Here is a 19,536-nt window from a genome sequence, read left to right on the forward strand (position 1 = left end):
GGTAAACTAACTGGAGTCACTATGGTCTTTTCCATTTCTGTACTTAGAGCCACTATTGGCTGCTAAGGGGTTTAGCCTGTGGGCTGGGCAGGTGCCCTTTTGCTTTGTACTTGCCCTAGGTTGTATCCCCACAGGCAGCTAGCATCCAAACCTCAAAGTAGGAGAGCAAACAACAATAAGCTCTGCACTGACTTGTAGAAGGTGATGGACCCAGACTGTGCCTGTTGCTCTCAGTGCTTTCCGATTCCATCCAAATTTGCCTCCCAGTATGGAGGAGGAGGCTATGGGCAGTTAGGTAATTTAGAGTGTCTGGACTTGGCCCTCAGTCCTAACTCAAAAACATACAACCACTCAGAGTCCGGTCTCAGTGCTTTCAGGCCCAGCTGAATAATTCCTTTTGAGGGTAGGAGAAAGAAGAATACCCACTGAGCCTGTGGGTATCAGGTGATTGAGAGGGTTTGAGTCAGGGTTCTAACCCACAGTCAACACAGCCAGGAAACAGGCCCTCTGGGCCTATTATTAAGCCATTAACTAGCTTGACTTTTTGTTCCACTTTCACCTCAGGCAGTAGGAATCACCCCCAGCCTAGGGCAGTGAGGCCATCATGGTACCCTATGGCCTTTTGCTGCTGCTGCAGTTCCTCACAGCTTGTACTTGTCTGCTGAGTCCATCTTGATCCTGTCCCTCAACCACTTCCCTTGGCTGTCTCCTACTCATACTCTTGGGCAGGATATCCCATCTCCTTGAACTGTGTGTTCCTTGTTTTCAGGCTCCTAGTGTAGTTCACTCTCTAAATAATAGGCCCTCTTTCAAGATGGCATCTTGCTCTAGCTTTTAGACAAGAAGGGAATAACAGAACATCTAGCCTTCCATACCAGAGTATTCTTTATCTCACAAATCCTTGCAACTGCTCTAAGACTTGTGGGAAGTGCAGGCTTCTTTTGCAGTTAGAATTGGCACATTGGTGTTTTGTAAACAAATGTTGCCAAAATAAAATTTCTGGAACATAATTGTGGAAAACTATGTTTAGTATTGAGATTCCATATTTAACCTCATACTGAAACTATTTCCAAAATGGTACGATGGATAAATACATTACTATATTTTATACTTGTTTTAAGCACTGTGGCCAGCCTGGGTTACATAGTAAGACTGTCTCTTTTTTAATATATTTTTAAAAATGTTTTTCATACCTAGTTGTACAACAAGGATTATTGGGATGCAGTATAGGTAATTTTTAGAAAAACGAATCAATATTTTATAGAATAGCAACTGTGCTATCTCTAGTTTTCAGGGCCTTGCAATTGCTAGACAAGTGCTTTACCACATCTCCAGACTTTTTTTTCTTTGTTTTTCAAATAGATGTCTCAAGCTTTTCCCAGGGCTCATCTGAGAACATAGTCCTCCCACCTCTACCTCACAGGTAGCTAGAATTACAGGAAAGCATGCACCACCAAGTTCGGCTTGTTTTTTGAGATAGGGTCTCACTAACTTTTTTCCTGGACTGCCCTCAAACTGCAACCCTCCTATTTCCATTTCCTAATTAAGATTGCTGATTAGGATTACCTGTCTGAAAGATTTTATTTTTACAGCTAAAGAATAAAAAATAGTCTTCAGATGGATAGTTCTAGCCCAAGCTGTGATCTTTGTTCATTTATCTATGCTCTTCCACCTGAGTCATGCTGGTAACCTCACTTTTTTCATTTTGTAGACTGATTCTCCTAGACTTTTCTGCCTGGGCTTGCTTTGAACTACAGTTCTCTGCATCTAAGCCATTTGAGTAGCTAGGATTATGGGCATGAGCTACTGGTGCCTAGCCTGTCGAGTTTGTTTGTTGTTTTGCATTATAGTGCAGGGGGTGGATCCCAAGCCTTGTGTGTACTAGACTAGTGCTCTACAACTGAGCTATACCCTCAACCTTATGGACTTTGAAACCACTCTGTTTGCTGATGTTAACCTTGATAAATGCCAGAGAGAAATGAAGTGAATGAAAAAACAAAAGATTCTTGGAGTCTTGGGTTACAGCTTTGTATGTCAAGCCTGGGTTCTGTCCTGCTACCACACATTTTGCAGATACCTTGACAAACACACAGGTTAGCTGAACTAACAGGTCGCCCCATGAGAGTTGTGGGCTGGTATCATTCCCATCCTCATATAACCGTTTGGCCTTCACATGTTGGTAAGTATCATGTGGTAGCATTGTTTATTGTCTTTAGAAATGAATAATTGTTTTTCCTTCACCACCACATAGGCCAGGGTTATTTTAACCTCAAATTTGACTATTCTTAAACAGATGTCATTATCTTGATCTCTTTTGCCATGTGTTATTGGTTTTAATAGTGAGAGACAAATTTCAGCCTCCAATTTTAACTGTACCTGAGAAATCAGGACTAAAGCCTAACTGCTGTTAATTCGCCTCAAATTAAAAGTGTAACTGAAAAACTGAACATTGTTTATTTGTAACTTCCAATCTGAAGTTTTGTTATTGTTAAAGGTGAAATTTGAAAAATTGACATTTATAATCTCTGTTTATACATAATTAATCTTTTCTGTAGGGCTTCCTATTCATAACCTAATTCTCAATCAGTATAATGTAACTAAATTGCTGTTTTTGTCTTTTCTTTTTTTGAGAATGATTGATTTTTTTTCTTCTACCTGTCTCTAGAAAGTACAAAAACTTTGATTAGAGTGAATTTACATTGATGAGCAGTAGTAATTAACTATATGATAATGATTTACCAATGTTTTCTCTAGCCTTCATATTAATCGGTGGGTTAGTGGTCTTCTCTACTATACAGAGTAATAAACAAGGCTCAGGAGGTTAAAATAAGAGGTGGAACTGAGGTTAGAACCTACTACATCATTTGTGTCACAAAGCACATATTTAGTTCAGCTTGTTTTGTTTTGTTTTCCCTAAGAAGGCTTTCTCAGTGAGGAAACCCCACATTTGTTTGGATTCCTTATGAATAGGTAACATGGTGCACAGACCTGCTATAGCACTGAGTAGCACTGTTTTGTGTGTGTGCCATTCCTGAGGCTTAAGCTCAGGGCTTGGGCACTGTATCTGAGCTTTTTTTTTTTTTCAAGCTAATGCTGTACCGCTTAAGATAGCTCTACTTCTGGCTTTTTTGGTGATTAATTGGAGATCAGAATCTTACAGATTTTGCTGCCTGGGCTGACATCAAACTGTGAGCCTCAGATTTCAGCCTCCTGAGTAGCTAGGATTACAGGCGTGAGCCACTGGCACCCAGCTGAGTAACACTTTTAGACAACTAAATCTGTGTGTCAGACCACTAGATATATGATTCTGGATTTTTAGTTTGTTGGATATGGATTATGAGTGGTAAGTGAAGATATAAATGTGAAGCAATGAACTATATGAATCATGCAGGGAGTGAGGGTAGATAGATAAAATGACTTCAGACTAACCCTGGCAATCATAATATTTCTAGTAAAAAGATGAGAATTCTGAAAAAAAGATCTTGGACAAGATCAGCCAGGAAGTTACGATGTATACAAAGTATAAGAGAGTATAAGGCCAACTAAAACAGTATTTCAGGAAGGAGTGATCAGTTGAGAAAAAGACAAATCAAGAACCAAGTAGAGGTCATTGGTGACCTTGACAAAGGCAGTTTGGGTAACATGTTAGAGACAGTAATTGTTTTCAGTGGTTGTGGATGAAACAGAATGAGAATGCTTACCTTTGATTTGCTAGGCATTATTCTGAAAATCTCCATTTTTAAAAGATCATCAGCTTTGTGAGAGATAGGTTGATGTTAACCCACGTTTAACTGATGAGGAAGTAGGCTTAGAAGTGAAATAATTTGTTGATGGAATATTTTATTTTCATTTCCAGATGTTCGTACACAAGCCATGTACCAGATGATGGATCAAGGCTTTGTAGGACTTATTTTTTCCTGTTTCATAGAGGATAAAAACACAAAGGTAGTGTGTGTGTGTGTGTGTGTGTGTGTGTGTGTGTGTGTGTGTGTGTGTGTGTGTGTGTGTGTGTGTGTGTGTGTGTGTGTGTGTGTGTGTGTTTATGCAGAGAGTAAAGTCTTTGGAATTTTAATAGAATATTCAAGGAAGGTTTCAATGAAAAGGGTTATTGGGTCAGGACCCAAAGGCAAAGGAACAAGTTGTGGATATCATGGGGGAAGATCACCCTAGGCAGATGAAGTAAGCAGTGCAAAGATTCCTAAGGTGAATGTGGCATATACAGGGAATATTGAGGAAACTGGCATAGCAGAGTGAGGAAGATTGTGATCATTCATCCCAGTTTGCCTCAGAGACTCTACTAAATAGTGTCCTATTTAGTTTCTTTCCCTCTCAAAAGTATCCCCATTTAATGGACAGCTCATTTGATTCCAGATGAGTTCCAGAATATCCTGAGACCTAATCCTATAAGGTCATGAAATTACTTTTTTTCCAGAAACATAGCAGTTCAATAGCTTGAACTTTATACTGTGAAATGCTTTCAGCTTTTCATCATAAATTTATCTGTGTAATCATCATAAATAGTTGTGGAATAAGTTTATCTGTTTCCAACACAGCAATGTGAATGTTTGGGTTTTTACTTTCTTGGATCTCACATTTATTAGCAACATTTGGTTGTGACCATCATATAGACTTGAGTATATGGTCCTTCTAATAAAAATTCATTTATGGCAAATTCCATGTTTGAGATTTCTTATATCTTTCTACTTCCAGGGTCCTTTGTGTTTTAGGTTAGAGACTACTAAGTTGCTGTGAAATTACCAACACAAAAATGATTGGCGATTGAAGAGATAGTAATGCCCAGTACTCTGATTTGATTATTACATATTGTATACAGATATTGAATTGCTATAATGTATTCCACAAAGATATACAAAAAGTATATTTTGATAAGAAATAATAAAACAAAAATACTCATGTATGATTTCTTTCTTTCTTTTTAAACAGACTGGTCGGGTACTTTATACCTGCTTCCAATCCATACAGGCCCAAAAGAGTTCAGAGTAAGTATGACAGAAACATGTATTTATGGATAGGCTCCCTGCCTCTCCCCTTCCTTCTCTTTCTTTCCTGTCATGCTTTCCTTCCTCTTACTTTTTGGACTGGATTGGGTTTTTTCTTTATCTTTTTCAGTAAGAAATTGTTCTGTTTTGATTCTTTTAGTTATTCTTATATTTTTGACATTCTGTTTTAAAATAATTTCAGACTTACGGAGAAATTGTAAGAATAGTATAAGGAAGTCTTGTATATATCACACCCAGAATCTTTAACTGTTAAAATTATACAACAAGCTAGGTGCCAGTAGCTCACATCTGTAATCCTAGCTGCTCAGAGGGCTGCAATCTGAGGATTACAGTTCAAATCCAGCTAGGACATAAAAGTCCATGAGGGGCTGGGAAGGTGGCTCAGTGGTAGAGTGCTTGCCTTGCATGCATGAGGCCCTGGGTTCCATTCCTCAGCACCACATAAGCAGAAAAAGCCAGAAGTGGCACCATGGTTCAAGTGGTAGAGCACTAGCCTTGAGCTGAAGAGCTGAGGGACAGCGCCCAGGCCCAGAGTTCAGGCCCCATGACTGACAAAAAAAAAAGTCCATGAGACTCATCCAAAAAAAAAAAGCTAGGAGTGCCAGTGTGACTCAAGTGATAGAGTACAAGCCTTGAGCAAAAAAAACTCAGGGACAGTGTCTGGGCTCTGAGTTCAAGCCCTGGGACTACATAAAAAATTGTACATTTGTAATATCATTTTCTCTTTGTATGTGTGGATATTTTTCTCTAGAACCATTTGAGCGTGAGTTGCATACATGATTCTCCTTCAGTAGGCATTCCCTGAAAGTCAGGGACTTTATATTCCATAGCCATTTTATAATTGTCAGTATCAGGACATTAAAATTCATATAATACCACTACTTAATCTGCAGATAATATTCATATACTACCAGTTTTCCTCCTCCCACTTTCCCACAGATGTGCATATAAATATATTGTATATAAGGTAAAGAATACAGTCATCAGAAAAAGAAAAAAGTCCTTTGTTTCTATATTTTTGCAGTTTGTTTTGGTATGTATATTATACAGGTATGAAGATGTACTTGGGTGTTACACCTTCGTGATTTTTTCCTGACTGTCCTCTTTTGGTCTCACTGTATGTGACTATATAGAATCCTGTATAATTTATCATATCCCAGTGTGTTTTAGATCTAACTTCCACATGTCAGGGAAAATGTGCTGTTTTCTTCTCTGGTCTTGATTTACCTCACTCAACAAGATTTATTCTAGTTCCATCCATTTCCCTGCAGATCACATTATTTTATTCTTTCTAATGGCTATGTAAAATTCCATTGTACATAGTTACCAAATTTTTTGTACCCACTTATCTATTATGGGGCATCTGGGCTGTTTCCATATCTTGGATATTGTAAATAGTGTGGCAGTGAACATGGATGTGCAGGTGTCCTTATCATATCTTGGCTTATGCTGCTCAGGGTAGATGCCTACGAGTGGTATGGCTGGGTTGTAGGGAAGGTTTATGTTTAGTTTTTTGAGGAATCTCCAGACTGCTTTCCAGAGTGATTCTATCAGTTTACATTCTCACCAACAGAGCAGTAGAGTTCCTTTTTCTTCATACCCCTCACCAGCATTTGTTGTCAGAATTCAAAATGTTGGCCAATCTATCAGGGTTGTTTCGATTTTCATTTCCTTTATGTCCAGGGATGATGAGCATTTCCTCATGTGTCTCTTTGCCATTCTTACCTCTTCTTCTAAAAAGTCTCTCAGCCTCCTTACCCATGTAGTAATTGGTGTGTTTGGGAGGGTTTAGTTTCTTGAGCTCCTTGTATATATTGGATATTAGGCCTTTGTCTGATGTATTGATGGTAAGTAAAGGTCTTTTCTCAAGTGACTGGCTGTCTTTCTAGTTTAGTAACTATGTCCTTTACTGTGCAGAAACTTTTTATATTAGTCTCACTTGTCGAGTTTCTCTCCTATCTGTTGTTCCCTTGGGACTCTATTCAGGAAGTTCCTGCCTATACTATGAGTTCCAATGTCTCACCTACTTGCTCTTGCAGTAGTTTCAGAGTTCTGTTTCTGGTGTTGAGGTCTTTAACCCATTTGAATTCATATTAGTGCATGGTGACAAACAGGGATCCTCTTTTAGTTTTCTGCTGCCCAGTTTTCCCATCACCAATTGTTGAAGAGGCTATGTTTTTTCCACTGGCTCCTTTGTCAGATATCAGATGATTGTGTGTGTGTGTGGGGGGGGGGATGTGTTGTTGTTGTTGTTGTTGTTGTTGTTGTTTTGTGTTTTTTGTCAGTTGTGGGGCTTGAACTCTGGGCCTGCATGCTGTCCCTGAGTTCTTCAGCTCAAGGCTAGTACTGTACCACTTGAGCCTCAGCGCCACTTCCAGCTTTTCCTGTTTATGTGGTGCTGAGGAATCGAACCCAGGGCCTTATGCATGCAAGGCAAGCACTCTACCACTGAGCCACTTCCCAGCTCTAAATATGTGGTTTAATTTCTGGGTCTTCTAATCTGTTCGTTCATCTTCGGGTCTATTTTTGTGCCAATACCAAGCTGTTATTGTTATTATGTCTCCGTAGTTAAGTTTGAGGTCTGATATTCTGATACTGCTTGCATTGCTTTTTTGCCTAGTATTGCTTTGGCTATTCTAGGTCTTTTGTTGGTCTGCATGAATTTTTGGATTGTTTTGTCTATCTTGATAAAAAAACATCATTGGGATTTTGATGGGGATTGCATTGAATTGTCTATCATTTTTGGCAGTATGGCCATTTTCACAATATTGATTCTACCTATCCATAAACATGGAAGGTCTTTCCATTTCCAGGTGTCCTCTTTAATTTCTTTCTTTAGATTTTTATATTTTTCCCTGTAAAGATCTTTTACATCTTTGGTTAGGTTACTTCCTAGGTATTCTTTTTTTGAGGCTATTGCAAATGGTATTGTTTTCATGATTTCCCTTTCTGCTTGTACATTGTTGCATACAAAGGGCTACTGATTTTTGCAGGTTAATTTTGTATCCTGCTACTTTGCTGGAGTGGTTGATTAGCTCTAGGAGTTTGGGGGTAGAATTTTGGGGGTCTTTTAGATATAAGATCATGTCATTTGCAAAGAGATTGTTTAATTTGGGGTTGGGAAGGTGGTTCAGTGGTAGAGCGCTTGCCTTGCATGCATGAGGCCCTGGGTTCAGTTCCTCAGCACCACATAAACAGAAAAAGCTGCAAGTGGCACTGTGGCTTAAGTGGTAGATCGCTAGCCTTGAGCTGAAAAGCTGAGGGACAGTGCCCAGGCCCAGACTTCAGGCCCCACGACCGACAAAAAAAAAAGCACAACAGGAGATTGTTTCATTTCTTCTTTCCTATGTGAATCCCTTTTTTGTCCTTTTCTTGCCTTATTGCTCTAAGAATTAACATAACTATTGAAGAGGAGTGGAGAGAGTGGGCATCCTTGCCTTGTTCCTTATTTTGGGGGAAATGGTTTTAGTTTTTCTCCATTCAGTATGATATTGGTTGTTGGACTGTCATGTATCGCTTTTAATATTTTAAGGAATGTTCCTTCTATTCCCAGGTTCTCCAGAGATTTTAGCACGAATGGATGTTGTATTTTTGTCAAAGGTTTATTTTTTTGTCTATTGAGATGATCATGTGGTTAACCTTGGCTCTGTTGACATAGTGAATTAAGTTATTGATTTGTTTATATTAAACCAACCTTGTATCTGTGGGATGAAGCCTACTAGGTCATAATGTATGATTTTTTAAATTTTTTCTGGATTGTGTTGGGTAATCTTTTATTGAGGAACTTTGCATCTGTGTTCAGCAGAGAAATTGGTCTGTAGTTCTCTTTTTTTGTTGGATCCTTACCTGGTTTGGGGATGAGTGTGATAATGGCTTCCTAGAATAGGTTTGGGATTGCTCCCTCTGCTTCTATTTCATGGAAAAGCTTGAGGAGGATTAGTATCAGTTCATCATTAAAAGTCTTCTGAAATTCAATGGTGAGTCTGTCTGGGCCTACCCTTTTCCTTGTTGGAAGACTTCTGATTACTTCCTCTATCTCGTTACGTGTTATTGGTTTGTTTAGTTGGTTTATATCTTCTAGGTTCAGTTTAGGTATTTTGTATGTTTCTAGAAGTTCTTCCATTTCTGCTAGGTTTTCCTTCTTTAGTGAGCAGAGGTTTTGAAAGTAGTCCTTTATAATCATTTGGATTTCCTACATGTTTGTTGTAATGTTTCCTGTGGCATATCTGATCTCGTTGATTTGAATTTTCTCTTCTTTTTTTCATTAATCTCGCAAGTGGTCTGTCAATTTTATTAATATTTTCAAAAAAACAAATTTTGTTTCATTGATTTTATGTATAGTTTTCTTTATTTGTTGATTTCTGCCCTAATCCTTGCTATCTCTAGTGGTTTAAGATTTGATTTTATTTCTTGTTTTTCTAGCAGTTTTAATTGTATCATTAGTTTTACTTGAGCTGTTTCCATTTTATGTGTGCTTTCCCCCCTCAACACTGCTTTTGCTGTATCCCAGAGGTTCTGTTGTGATGTGTTTTCATATTCAACTTCTTCCTTAGTTTCTTCTGTGACCCAGATGTTATTCAGTAGTGTGTTGTTAAGACTTTATGTATTTGAGTAATTTCTGCATTATGTTTTGTTGTTGAGAAGTTGTTGGATTCTACTGTGGTTAAGATAGGATGCAAGCTATTATGCCAGTCCTCTTGTATTTGCTTAGGTTCTTTGTGTGAACTATGATATGATCTTTTTTTTCTTTTTTTGTCGGTCATGGGGCTTGAACTCCGGGCTTGGGTGCTGTCCCTCAGCTCTTTAGCTCAAGGCTAGCACTCTACCACTTGAGCCACAGCACCACTTCCGGTTTTCTGAGTGGCTTATTGCAGAAAAGAGTCTCTGTAAGTCTGAAAGTATTTAACAAGTTTAGGTGCTCCATTGTTTGGTGCATAGATATTGACCACTGTGATTTCCTCTTCATGGATCATTCCCTTTATTAATATGACCTTCCTTGTCTCTTCGTACTGATTTTAATGAAAAGTCTATTTTATCAGGTATCAGTATGGCTACTCCTGCCTTCTTACAAGGTGCATTTGCATGGAAGATCTTTTTTTACCCTTTCACTTGGAGTTTGTTTATAATCTTTGTGAGATGGGTCTCTTGGATACAACAAATGGATGGATCTTGTTTTGTGATCAAATCTGCTGTTCTATTTCTTTTGATTGGGAAATTGAGTCCATTAATGTTTAGTTATTATAGGGAGATGTGTCATGTTTCCTTCCATTTTCTTAATTTCCCGTATTTTACTTCTTCCCATTTGATTTCCTGTATTTTACTTCTTTCCACATCCTGTGCTTACTAAATTGATCTTCTACTGATTTTTCTCTGATGTGTTTCCTTGGTTTTGGTTGTTATCTTCAGATTTTTATTCTTTCCTTTAGTATTCTTTGTAATGCTGGTATAGTGTTCATGAATTCCTTTAATTTTCGTTTGTTATGGAAGGTTTTGTTTCACCCTCTAATATAAATGATGGCTTCTCTGAGCACACCGGTCTGGGTTGGCAGTTGTTGATCTTCAGGTCATACCATTCCAGGCTCTCCTTGTGTTGAGGGTTTGTGTGGAGAGGTCTGCAGTGATTCTGATTTTCTTTCCATTGTAATTTAGCTCCTTTTTTGATTTTGCAGCATTTAAAATCAATTCCTTGCCATTCAAGTCTAATGTTTTAATTCATAGGGTTTTAAAAATGCTTTTTGTCGCTTAAATTTATGCAAAAATTAAATGAATTATGGGCTAAAGTTATATAATGTGGATTCCTGGTTTTGTCTGTATTTACACTTTTCTGCAGAACTTGATATTTTTATATGGTTCCATGTTCCTCTCTGCCCTTCCTTTTATTTTGAAAAACACCCTTTAGCATTTCTTATAGAGCATATCTATTGTTAATGAACTTCTTAAGCTTTTGTTTATTTAGTAGAACATTAATTTCTCCTTTATTTTTCAAGGAGAGTTTTGCCTGATGCAATATTGATTGACAAGAATTTTATTTTCCTTTTTGGACTTTGAATAGATCATCCCAGTTCTTTCTAGTCTACAAGGTTTCTGCTGAGAAATAGACTAGCAAGCTCTTGTACATAATGAAGCACTTTTTCTTGCTGCTTTCAATAATTTTCTCATCTTTAACTTTTGACAGTTTGCTTATATGGCCTTGGTGTTAGTGTCATTGGATATGTCCTAGTTGTAGTTTTTTTACTTTTGTAAATTTGTACTTCTTTTCTCAGAAGTGAGTTATATCTCCAAATAATCTCTGTACCTTTCTTTCATCTCATTTCCTTCTTGAAATCATGTAAGGTATTGATCTACTTCCTACTGTCCTGTTAGTAGTCTCTTAGGCTTCTTCACTTTTTGCTTCATTCTTGCATCATTTTATTCCCGTCTATATTTCAGATGACCTAACTTCAAGATACTTATTTATGATTTTTGCTTGATAATATGCTCTTTACAGTTAAATTTTCAGTTGAGTAATTCTGTTTTTAGTTCCAGAATTCCTATTTGCGTCTTTTCTTTTTACAGTTTCCTTATCTTTGTTGATGGTTTCATTTTTTTTCGTGTATCATTTTCCTTTTTTCATTTACTTACCTGTGTTTTCACTTGACCTACTTAAGCATCCTTATGCTAGTTATTTTAATTTATTTGTCAAGCATCTCAGATCATTCTTTTCTTAGGATTGTTTTCTGGATTTTACCCTGTGATTTGGGTCTTGTTTCGCTGTTTGTTTATATACCTTTTTTACAGAAGTGTTGTTAATTATTGACACTCAGACATTTGAAAAAGCAGCCACCTGTCCTAGTCTTTATTGAATGGCTTTGTGCTAGGGAAAACATTCACTGGTAAGTCCATCTAGAGATTCTGGGACTTTTCATACATTTTTGTTATTTCCAATTCCCTAAGCAACCATTTTCTGCTTCTTTAGAGACGTCCAAATTTCCTGCTCCCCATTCTGGCTTCATATAGAACTGAGTCTCTTTTGTTGCTCAGATTGTATCTATTTTCATCACCTTCCATACCAAGCTTTCAGTATTGTCAGCAATCAAGTCAAATGATACAGATTCTAGTCTCTCTGAAATTTCCTAGCTTAGGCTGGTCTGCTCTTTATTTACATCTCAAGGCAGGATCCTCAATGTGAGAGTTTCCATCCTCTTTGTACTATGAAAGGTCAAATAGGACAAGGGAAGCACACAGGTACACAAAGTATCACAGATTTTTCTACAAGTTTTGCTGGAATCCCTGCTTTATTTTACATTTGTCTATATGTTAGAACTTTTCAACTGGTCTCTAGAGTTCTTCAAAGGTATTCTAATCAGTCTGGTGGTATTCAGTGTCTCTGGAAGCACAAAGTCCTAAAACATTCTAGTATGTTGGCTTCCTCATGTATCTGTATTATCTATGAGCCTTACTCTACTGACTTTTTCAACTGAGACCTAGGACCCACAAACCCTTTTGAAAAATGTTTTCAACTTATTCTAAAGTTTCTTCCTTGGAATCAGAAAATACCCTTCTAGGAAAACTATTCCTGTCAGGCTCTTTTTCTTCCTGTTCTACTTGTTGGTACTGTTATTAGTCATTGCCAATGACTTCTAAATAGATGCTGTTTTATCTGTTCTAAACACTTCTTTGTCATAAATTTTAAATTTCTACCCGTTTTGGTCCAAGGATTGTTGTTTTCAATAACCTGACAGAACCTTTAGCACTTTTCTCTAGGAATTTTTGAAGATATGTGTCTAAACCCAATAAACGATTGAAACTATTTTTGCCTGTACTATTGATAGATTTACTTGGAAGCCTTGGTAACTTTACTAATAGCAGTCTTGGTTCTGGAAATATCAATAATAATATCAGATATTACTTGAAAGGGCCTTCAAGCCACTTAGCAGCTGTGGCATATTTTTTCACAATTTTTCTCCTGACTTTTTAAGTGTAGAGAGGTAAAGAGTGATTTTAATTTCCCATCATTTGTGGCATGGTACATAAGCATACTTATTGGGAAAGGATAGTATAGAACTAGATATTATTCTGTTTTACCACCCTGTGTCAAGGGGCCTGCAGTATGTCAAGGTCCCCAACCTGGATTCTCCACTGAATACACAGTTAGAAGTTTAGGTATATTGGGAGTATGAAGAAAGAAGAGATTAGTTGACATTAGTAACATACATATCTTTTTTCTTTCACAGTAGCATGAAAATACAAATACATGTGAACTTCTTAACTGTGTTCCCCAAAAGGAGAGAATGAGAAGTAAGGGTCATTTGTGAACAGAGTTAGAGCAAGTCAGAATGTGAATAATTCCATCTGTAAAATAAACAGTTTGCAGTTTCTCTTCTCCAGGCTTTATGATCAATTTGTTCAGCTTCACTGGCAACTTTCTGACTAAAAACAATATTAGTTGGCTATTTTCCTTGCGTGGGACCTTGAACTCCCAAAGGTTTCTGGTAAGTTAGCAGATGTAGATTCTGATTATCTATAGGACCAGGAATATTGACTCTTCAAGCAGACTCCTAATTTGCTCCCCAAATGAACCAGTTTGAACTCTCTCTACTTTGAAATTAAGCCACTTAATGAATTATTGCAATGCTTACCCTCTGAAACATGCCATATCCCCAGGTGTCAAAACTATAGAGAACTTATTATAATGAAGGGTTCAATACTGATCTGAACTGGTTATCTTGCAGGTATGAGAGAATTGAAATCCCAATCCATATTGTACCTCATGTCACCATTGGGAAAGTGTGCCTCGAATCAGCAGTAGAGCTGCCCAAGATCCTGTGCCAGGAAGAGCAGGATGCATATAGAAGGATTCACAGGTAGACACAGTTGTGCCTCTTTGCTACTTCTCAGAGCCGAATCCTTTTATCTGTAACAGCTGAACTCTTGAGCCACATCTCCTTTCCTTTCACTGCTCTAATTACAGTTCTCACACTATGTTTTTTAAAGAATGATATTGTTTCTATTAAGGCATTGTACAGAGGAGTTACCATTTCACAATTCAGGCAACGCATACATTTCCCTTTTGAACAATGTCACCCCTTCCTTCACTAACCTGTTTCCCCTTGTCCCTGCCCATAAGTTATATAGTTCATTTTCCACAAAGTGTATACTGATTACCATGATTTCATTTGTTCACCCTTCCTCCCTCACTTTCTGTGACCATTCCCCTTTGTCTTCCCCAAGAAGCAAAAAAAAAAGAGAGAAAGAAAGCACACACTACCACCATCAATAACAAAATATAACCCATGTTTCTGCTTCCTGGAATTCTTTTCGATAAATAGTATTTTAAATGTTCAGGAGAATTACACCTTTGGGTTCCTCCCCTACTGCTATCCTCCTTTGGTCTTACTGTTTGTGTGTAAATGCCAAGAGTCCTGAATAGGTTATTATGTCCAGTTGTATTTCACATGTAGCATCCATATATAAAAGACAACATGCACTGTTTGTCTCTTTGAGCTTGGCTTACCACACTTAACTAGAACACTAATTCCATCTATTTTTCTGCAAATGACATATTTATATTCTTTCTAATGAATGAGTGAAATTTCATTGTGTATAGGTACCACATTTTTTGATCATCAGTTATAGAGCATCTGGGCTGTTTCCATAACTTGGCTATTGTGAATATGCAGCAGTGAACATGGGTGTGCAAGTGTCTTTATGATATCCCGGCTTGTGATGCTCTGGGTAGATGCCGAGAGTGTTATGGCTGGGTCATAGAAAAGTTCTGAGTTTTTTGAGGAACCTCCAGACTGCTTTCCAGAATGGTCATTCTAGTTTACATTCCCACCAACAGTGCAATAGGGTTCCTTTTACCCCATATTCCTACCAGCATTTATTGTTTGAATTCCTGATGCTATCCAATCTAACTGAGGTGAGATGGAATCTCAAAGTTATTTTGATATACATTTCCTTTACAGCCAGGGGTGGTGAACATTTTTCATATGTGTCTTTGCCATTCTTCTGAGAAGTTTCTCTTTAGCTCCATTGTCCATTTGTTGATTTGTTTGTTCACTTTAGAGAGGTTAGTTTTTTGAGTTCCTTGTATATTTTGGATATTAGACCTTCGTCTGATGTATTGCTGGTAAAGATCTTCTCCCAGTCTGTTGGCTGTCTCTCTAGTTGAGAAATGATGTTATTTGCTGTGCAGAAGCTTTTTATTTTGATGTAATTCCATTTGTCAAATCTCTCTTCTGTCTGCTTTGCCCGGGACTCTGGAAAAAGTTCCTGCCTATGCCTATAAGTCCTAATGTTTCTCCTACTCCATCTTGCAATAGTTTGTGATTAAGGTCTTTGATCCATTTTGAGTTGATGTTAGTATACGGTGACAAACAGGAATCCAATTTTAGTTTTCTACATATGGGTGTCTGGTTTTCCCAACACCAATTATTAGAGACGCTATCTTTTGTCCACCGTACATTTTTGGCTCCCTTATCAAATGTCAGATAACTATAAGGCTTTATTTCTAGGTCTTCAAGTCTGTTCCATTGAGCTTTGGGCCTATTTTTGTGTCAGTACCAAATTGTTTTTGTTGTTATAGCTCAGTAGAGAGTGTGAGGTCTGGAATTGTCTTGCACTCTATTTTAACAGTCTCTTTAACATATCTTCCTGTCCTGGTATATTTGGATACTTCAAGGAAAAGCATATTTTCATTTTGTTTGTGAAAACAAAATAAATGACATTTTAGTAACCCTTTTCTACTGGATTTCCTCCATCAATGCATATCAAGGTTTTACTGAGAGACATTAATTTCAAAGTTTTCTATTAGTATTTTTCAAATTTTTAAATAAAGTCATATCCCTACAATAATTTGGAAATAATAGGAATTGAAACGTAAATCATAAATATTCATCTAACTCAGTTGGCAAAGGTCTAAAGTAGATTTTGTTACAGATCATGACCTTTTTGTTTTCCCTTCAGTGTTGCTTTGTTACTGACATAAACTTATTTTATTTCTTTAGTCTTACACATCTGGACTCAGTAACCAAGATACATAATGGCTCAGGTAATGTTTCTTATTTCCTCGAATAGAGTGGTCTCTGAAATACTTACCTGACAGAAGCACATTTAAGCATGAATACCATGTCATGAATACCAGTTATCTTTTATTTTCCTTTCTCAAGAGCTTTACTGCTTTTGCTCACAAACTCTTTTTTTTCCTGGTCCTGGGCCTTAAACTCGGCTTGAGCACTGTTCCTGAGCCTCTTTGTGCTCAAGGCTAGCTCTCTACCATTTGAGCTATATTGCACCACTTCTGATTGTTGAGTGGCTAATTGGTGATAAGGATCTCATGGGATGGGCTGGGAAGGTGGCTCAGTGGTAGAGTGCTTGCCTTGCATGCATGAGGCCCTGGGTTTGATTCCTCAGCACCACATAAGCAAAAAAAAGGATCTCATGGGAAATTTTCTGCCTGGGCTGGCTTTGAACTGTGATCCTCACCCTCTTGAGTAGCTAGGCTTACAGGTGTGAGCCACCGGTGCCTGAACTCCAGATAACTGCAAAATGCAGCCCAAAGTAAGATAAGAGGAAAGATTGAAAGAGATTTATTTATGATAGATCAATTCAGTGGTATACTGGCATATGTCTAACAACTACCTCTCAGGGAATAGAGATTTGATTTACTGTGTTTGCTGGTTTCCATGATAAAATCCTAGCATGGTAGCTCAAAAATAATGCACTGTTGTGAAGTGTTATAAGCTAGTTCAGCACATTATCAGCAGCCTATAGACAGATAAAATGGAAGGCACAAGAGAGAAGACGGTGTTTTCATGTTAATAGAGAAAAAATTCCTGTATACTGTTAAAGAGCAAAAAAAACTCACTACAATATACTTAAGACACTTTTATCCAGCATCCACAACTCTGGAGCGATAAATACTTTCTAAATAACCCTGATCCCCCAGTGATTCAGTAAAGTCTTCCCCATTTACTTGCTAAGTGATAAGTGAGGAAAAGTAGACACGTTCAAATTTGACAGGCAGTAATCACTTTATGAAGAAAGGAAGAGAGACTTGGCTTGGTCCATCTGTCTCATCATTTCTGTTTGAGAATAAAACATTACAAAGGGTTAATATTGGTTAAAAATAGTAATTTAAAAAGTATAATAATCACTCAAATGTGGAATCGCTTAAATAGATCAGTGGAACTAGGTAAATCGCGGAGATAGGCCAATGTATGTTTAAGAATTAATATTTAATGTGATTTTTCAAATCGATAAAATGGATGGATTATTTACTGATTAGTGACTTTTTTTGCCGGTCCTGGGCCTTGAACTTACTCCTGAGCTCTGTCCCTGAGTCTCTCAGTACTCAAGGCTTATGCTGTGCCACTTGAGCCACAGCATCACTTTGGACTTTTTCTGTTTATGTGGTACTGTGGAATTGAACCCAGGGCTTCATGCATGGTAGGCAAGCACTCTACCACTAAGCCACATTCCCAGCCCTTGACAAAAAATTTTAAGCTTATTCTTTGCTAGACATTCTTCTGGACATTGGGATATAGTGCTGAATTTAACATAGGTTTCAAGAGCCTGTATTATTATTTTTCTGTTTCAAAGAAGGTAGATTCCTGTCCATAAATATGTTCCAAATATGCTTAAGATTTTATAATTAAATATGGTTCAAACACTTTGGCAATTAAAATTGCCAGATATCCCACCAGTTCATCTAGGCGCGTACCCAAAAGTATTGAAAACAAAATTTTAACGTAATTTGTATACAAGTGTACCTGGCTGTATTATTCTGATACCCAAAAAGTAGAAATAATCCAAAGTTTGTTAATAGGTGAATGGATAAATAGTATGTAATATATGTATACAATGAAGTACTACTCAGGAATAATAACAAACTACTGACACATGAACAACCTGGATGAATCTCAGGTATTATGTCTGGTGCAAGAAGCATCATATAAAAAGTCATATACTGTATAGTTACAAATTCATGAATAGGGAAGCCTAATTTATGCTGGTAACTATGTTGGTAGCTGTTTGAGGATAGAGGGGGATGGCACATTTTGCTTAAATGGAATTGTTGAGAGGATTCTTGGGGTGATAGAAATGATTTGTGTTTCTGCTGGGGATGTTATATGGGGTATACAGTTTTCAAAATTCATTGCACTGTATACTTTAAATTGATTTATTGTCTATAATCTGCCTCTCCCTAATGATGATCATTTTAAGAAAACACAAGAGAATACTTTTCAAATTCTAGGGACATGGTGCCTAAGTATAATCTGAAACTCTGAACTCATAAAAGATTTGACTAAATAAAAATTGAACACTTTCATAGGCCCCTACAGAAAAACTTAAATACTAAATATAATATTTTAAAGAAGTATGAATCAAGACCCAGTTACCATTTTTTTCACCCATTGGGAAAGATTAAATTGAGAGACAACTAGACAAGGATGTGGGAAAAGTAAAATTGCCTCTGTTCCTGAAATTATAATATGGTATAATCAATTAAAAAGTGGTTCATCAGTTTTAAAGTATACATGAATTTAGGTATGACAATTCCACTTAAGCAGAGAGCAGAAATTAGATGCCACTTAGATCCCTATCAGCAAGAGACTTATTAAGTTCATATATCTATTGAGTTTTATGTAGCTTTTAAGGAAAACTAGATTTTTTAACTTTTATTGAAAAATACTTACGATATTGTTTTTTGGTTTTTTTTTGGGGGGGGGGTCTGGTCGTGGGGCCTGAACTCTGGGCCTGGGTGCTGTCCCTCAGCTCTTCAGCTCAAGGCTAGCGCTCTACCACTTGAGCCACAGCGCCACTTCCGGCTTTTTTCTTTTTGCTTATGTGGTGCTGAGGAATGGAACCCAGGGCCTCATGCATGCAACGCAAGCACTCTACCACTGAGCCACCTTCCCAGCCCCTATTTATGATATTGTTAAGGGGAAAGTAACACCCAAAATAAGTATATCCATGCACAAATATCTCTAGAAAGATTTGTATTATAGTGTTCATTTCAATAAATCATGTATTAAGAGACAAGAAGTATTTCTGTTAGGCAGATTTGGTTTTAAAAGTGTGCTATAAACTAGATACTGATGGCTCATGCCTGAAATTCTAGCTGATCAGGAGGCTGAGGTCTAAGGATGATGGTTCAAATCTAACCCAGGTAGCAAAATCTGTGAGACTCAAATCCAATTAACTACCCTCCCAAAAAAGCTAGAGTTGTGGCTTAAGTGATAGAGCACTAGCCTTGGGCAAATTTTTTTTTTTAAATCTCATGAATAGCACCAGGCACTGAGTTTAAGCCCCAGGATTCTCTCTCTCTCTCTCTCTCTCTCTCTCTCTCTCTCTCTCTCTCTCTCTCTCTCTCTCTCACACACACACACACACACACACACAGCACCAGGCACTGAGTTTAAGCCCCAGGACTGACACACACACACACACACACACACACACACACACACACACACACACACACACACACACATACACACACACACACACACACAGCACCAGGCACTGAGTT

The 19,536-nt window shown here is 37.6% G+C and overlaps 1 protein-coding gene across 3 annotated transcripts in view; it reads left to right on the forward strand.

The window, feature by feature from the left end:
- Positions 1 to 19,536, forward strand: part of Brcc3 (BRCA1/BRCA2-containing complex subunit 3) — a 44,421-nt gene that overhangs the window by 21,385 nt on the left and 3,500 nt on the right. For all 3 annotated transcript variants that reach the window (XM_042667535.1, XM_042667534.1, XM_042667536.1), the window contains 5 exons: positions 2,092 to 2,179; positions 3,857 to 3,945; positions 4,945 to 5,000; positions 13,733 to 13,864; positions 16,010 to 16,053. In XM_042667535.1, coding sequence (XP_042523469.1) covers positions 2,092 to 2,179; positions 3,857 to 3,945; positions 4,945 to 5,000; positions 13,733 to 13,864; positions 16,010 to 16,053 — 409 coding nt within the window. The remainder of the gene's footprint in view (positions 1 to 2,091; positions 2,180 to 3,856; positions 3,946 to 4,944; positions 5,001 to 13,732; positions 13,865 to 16,009; positions 16,054 to 19,536) is intronic.

This window comes from Dipodomys spectabilis, unplaced genomic scaffold (genome assembly GCF_019054845.1).
Source record: "Dipodomys spectabilis isolate Male_0828 unplaced genomic scaffold, ASM1905484v1 ptg000411l, whole genome shotgun sequence".
NCBI classification, from domain to species: Eukaryota; Metazoa; Chordata; class Mammalia; order Rodentia; family Heteromyidae; genus Dipodomys; species Dipodomys spectabilis.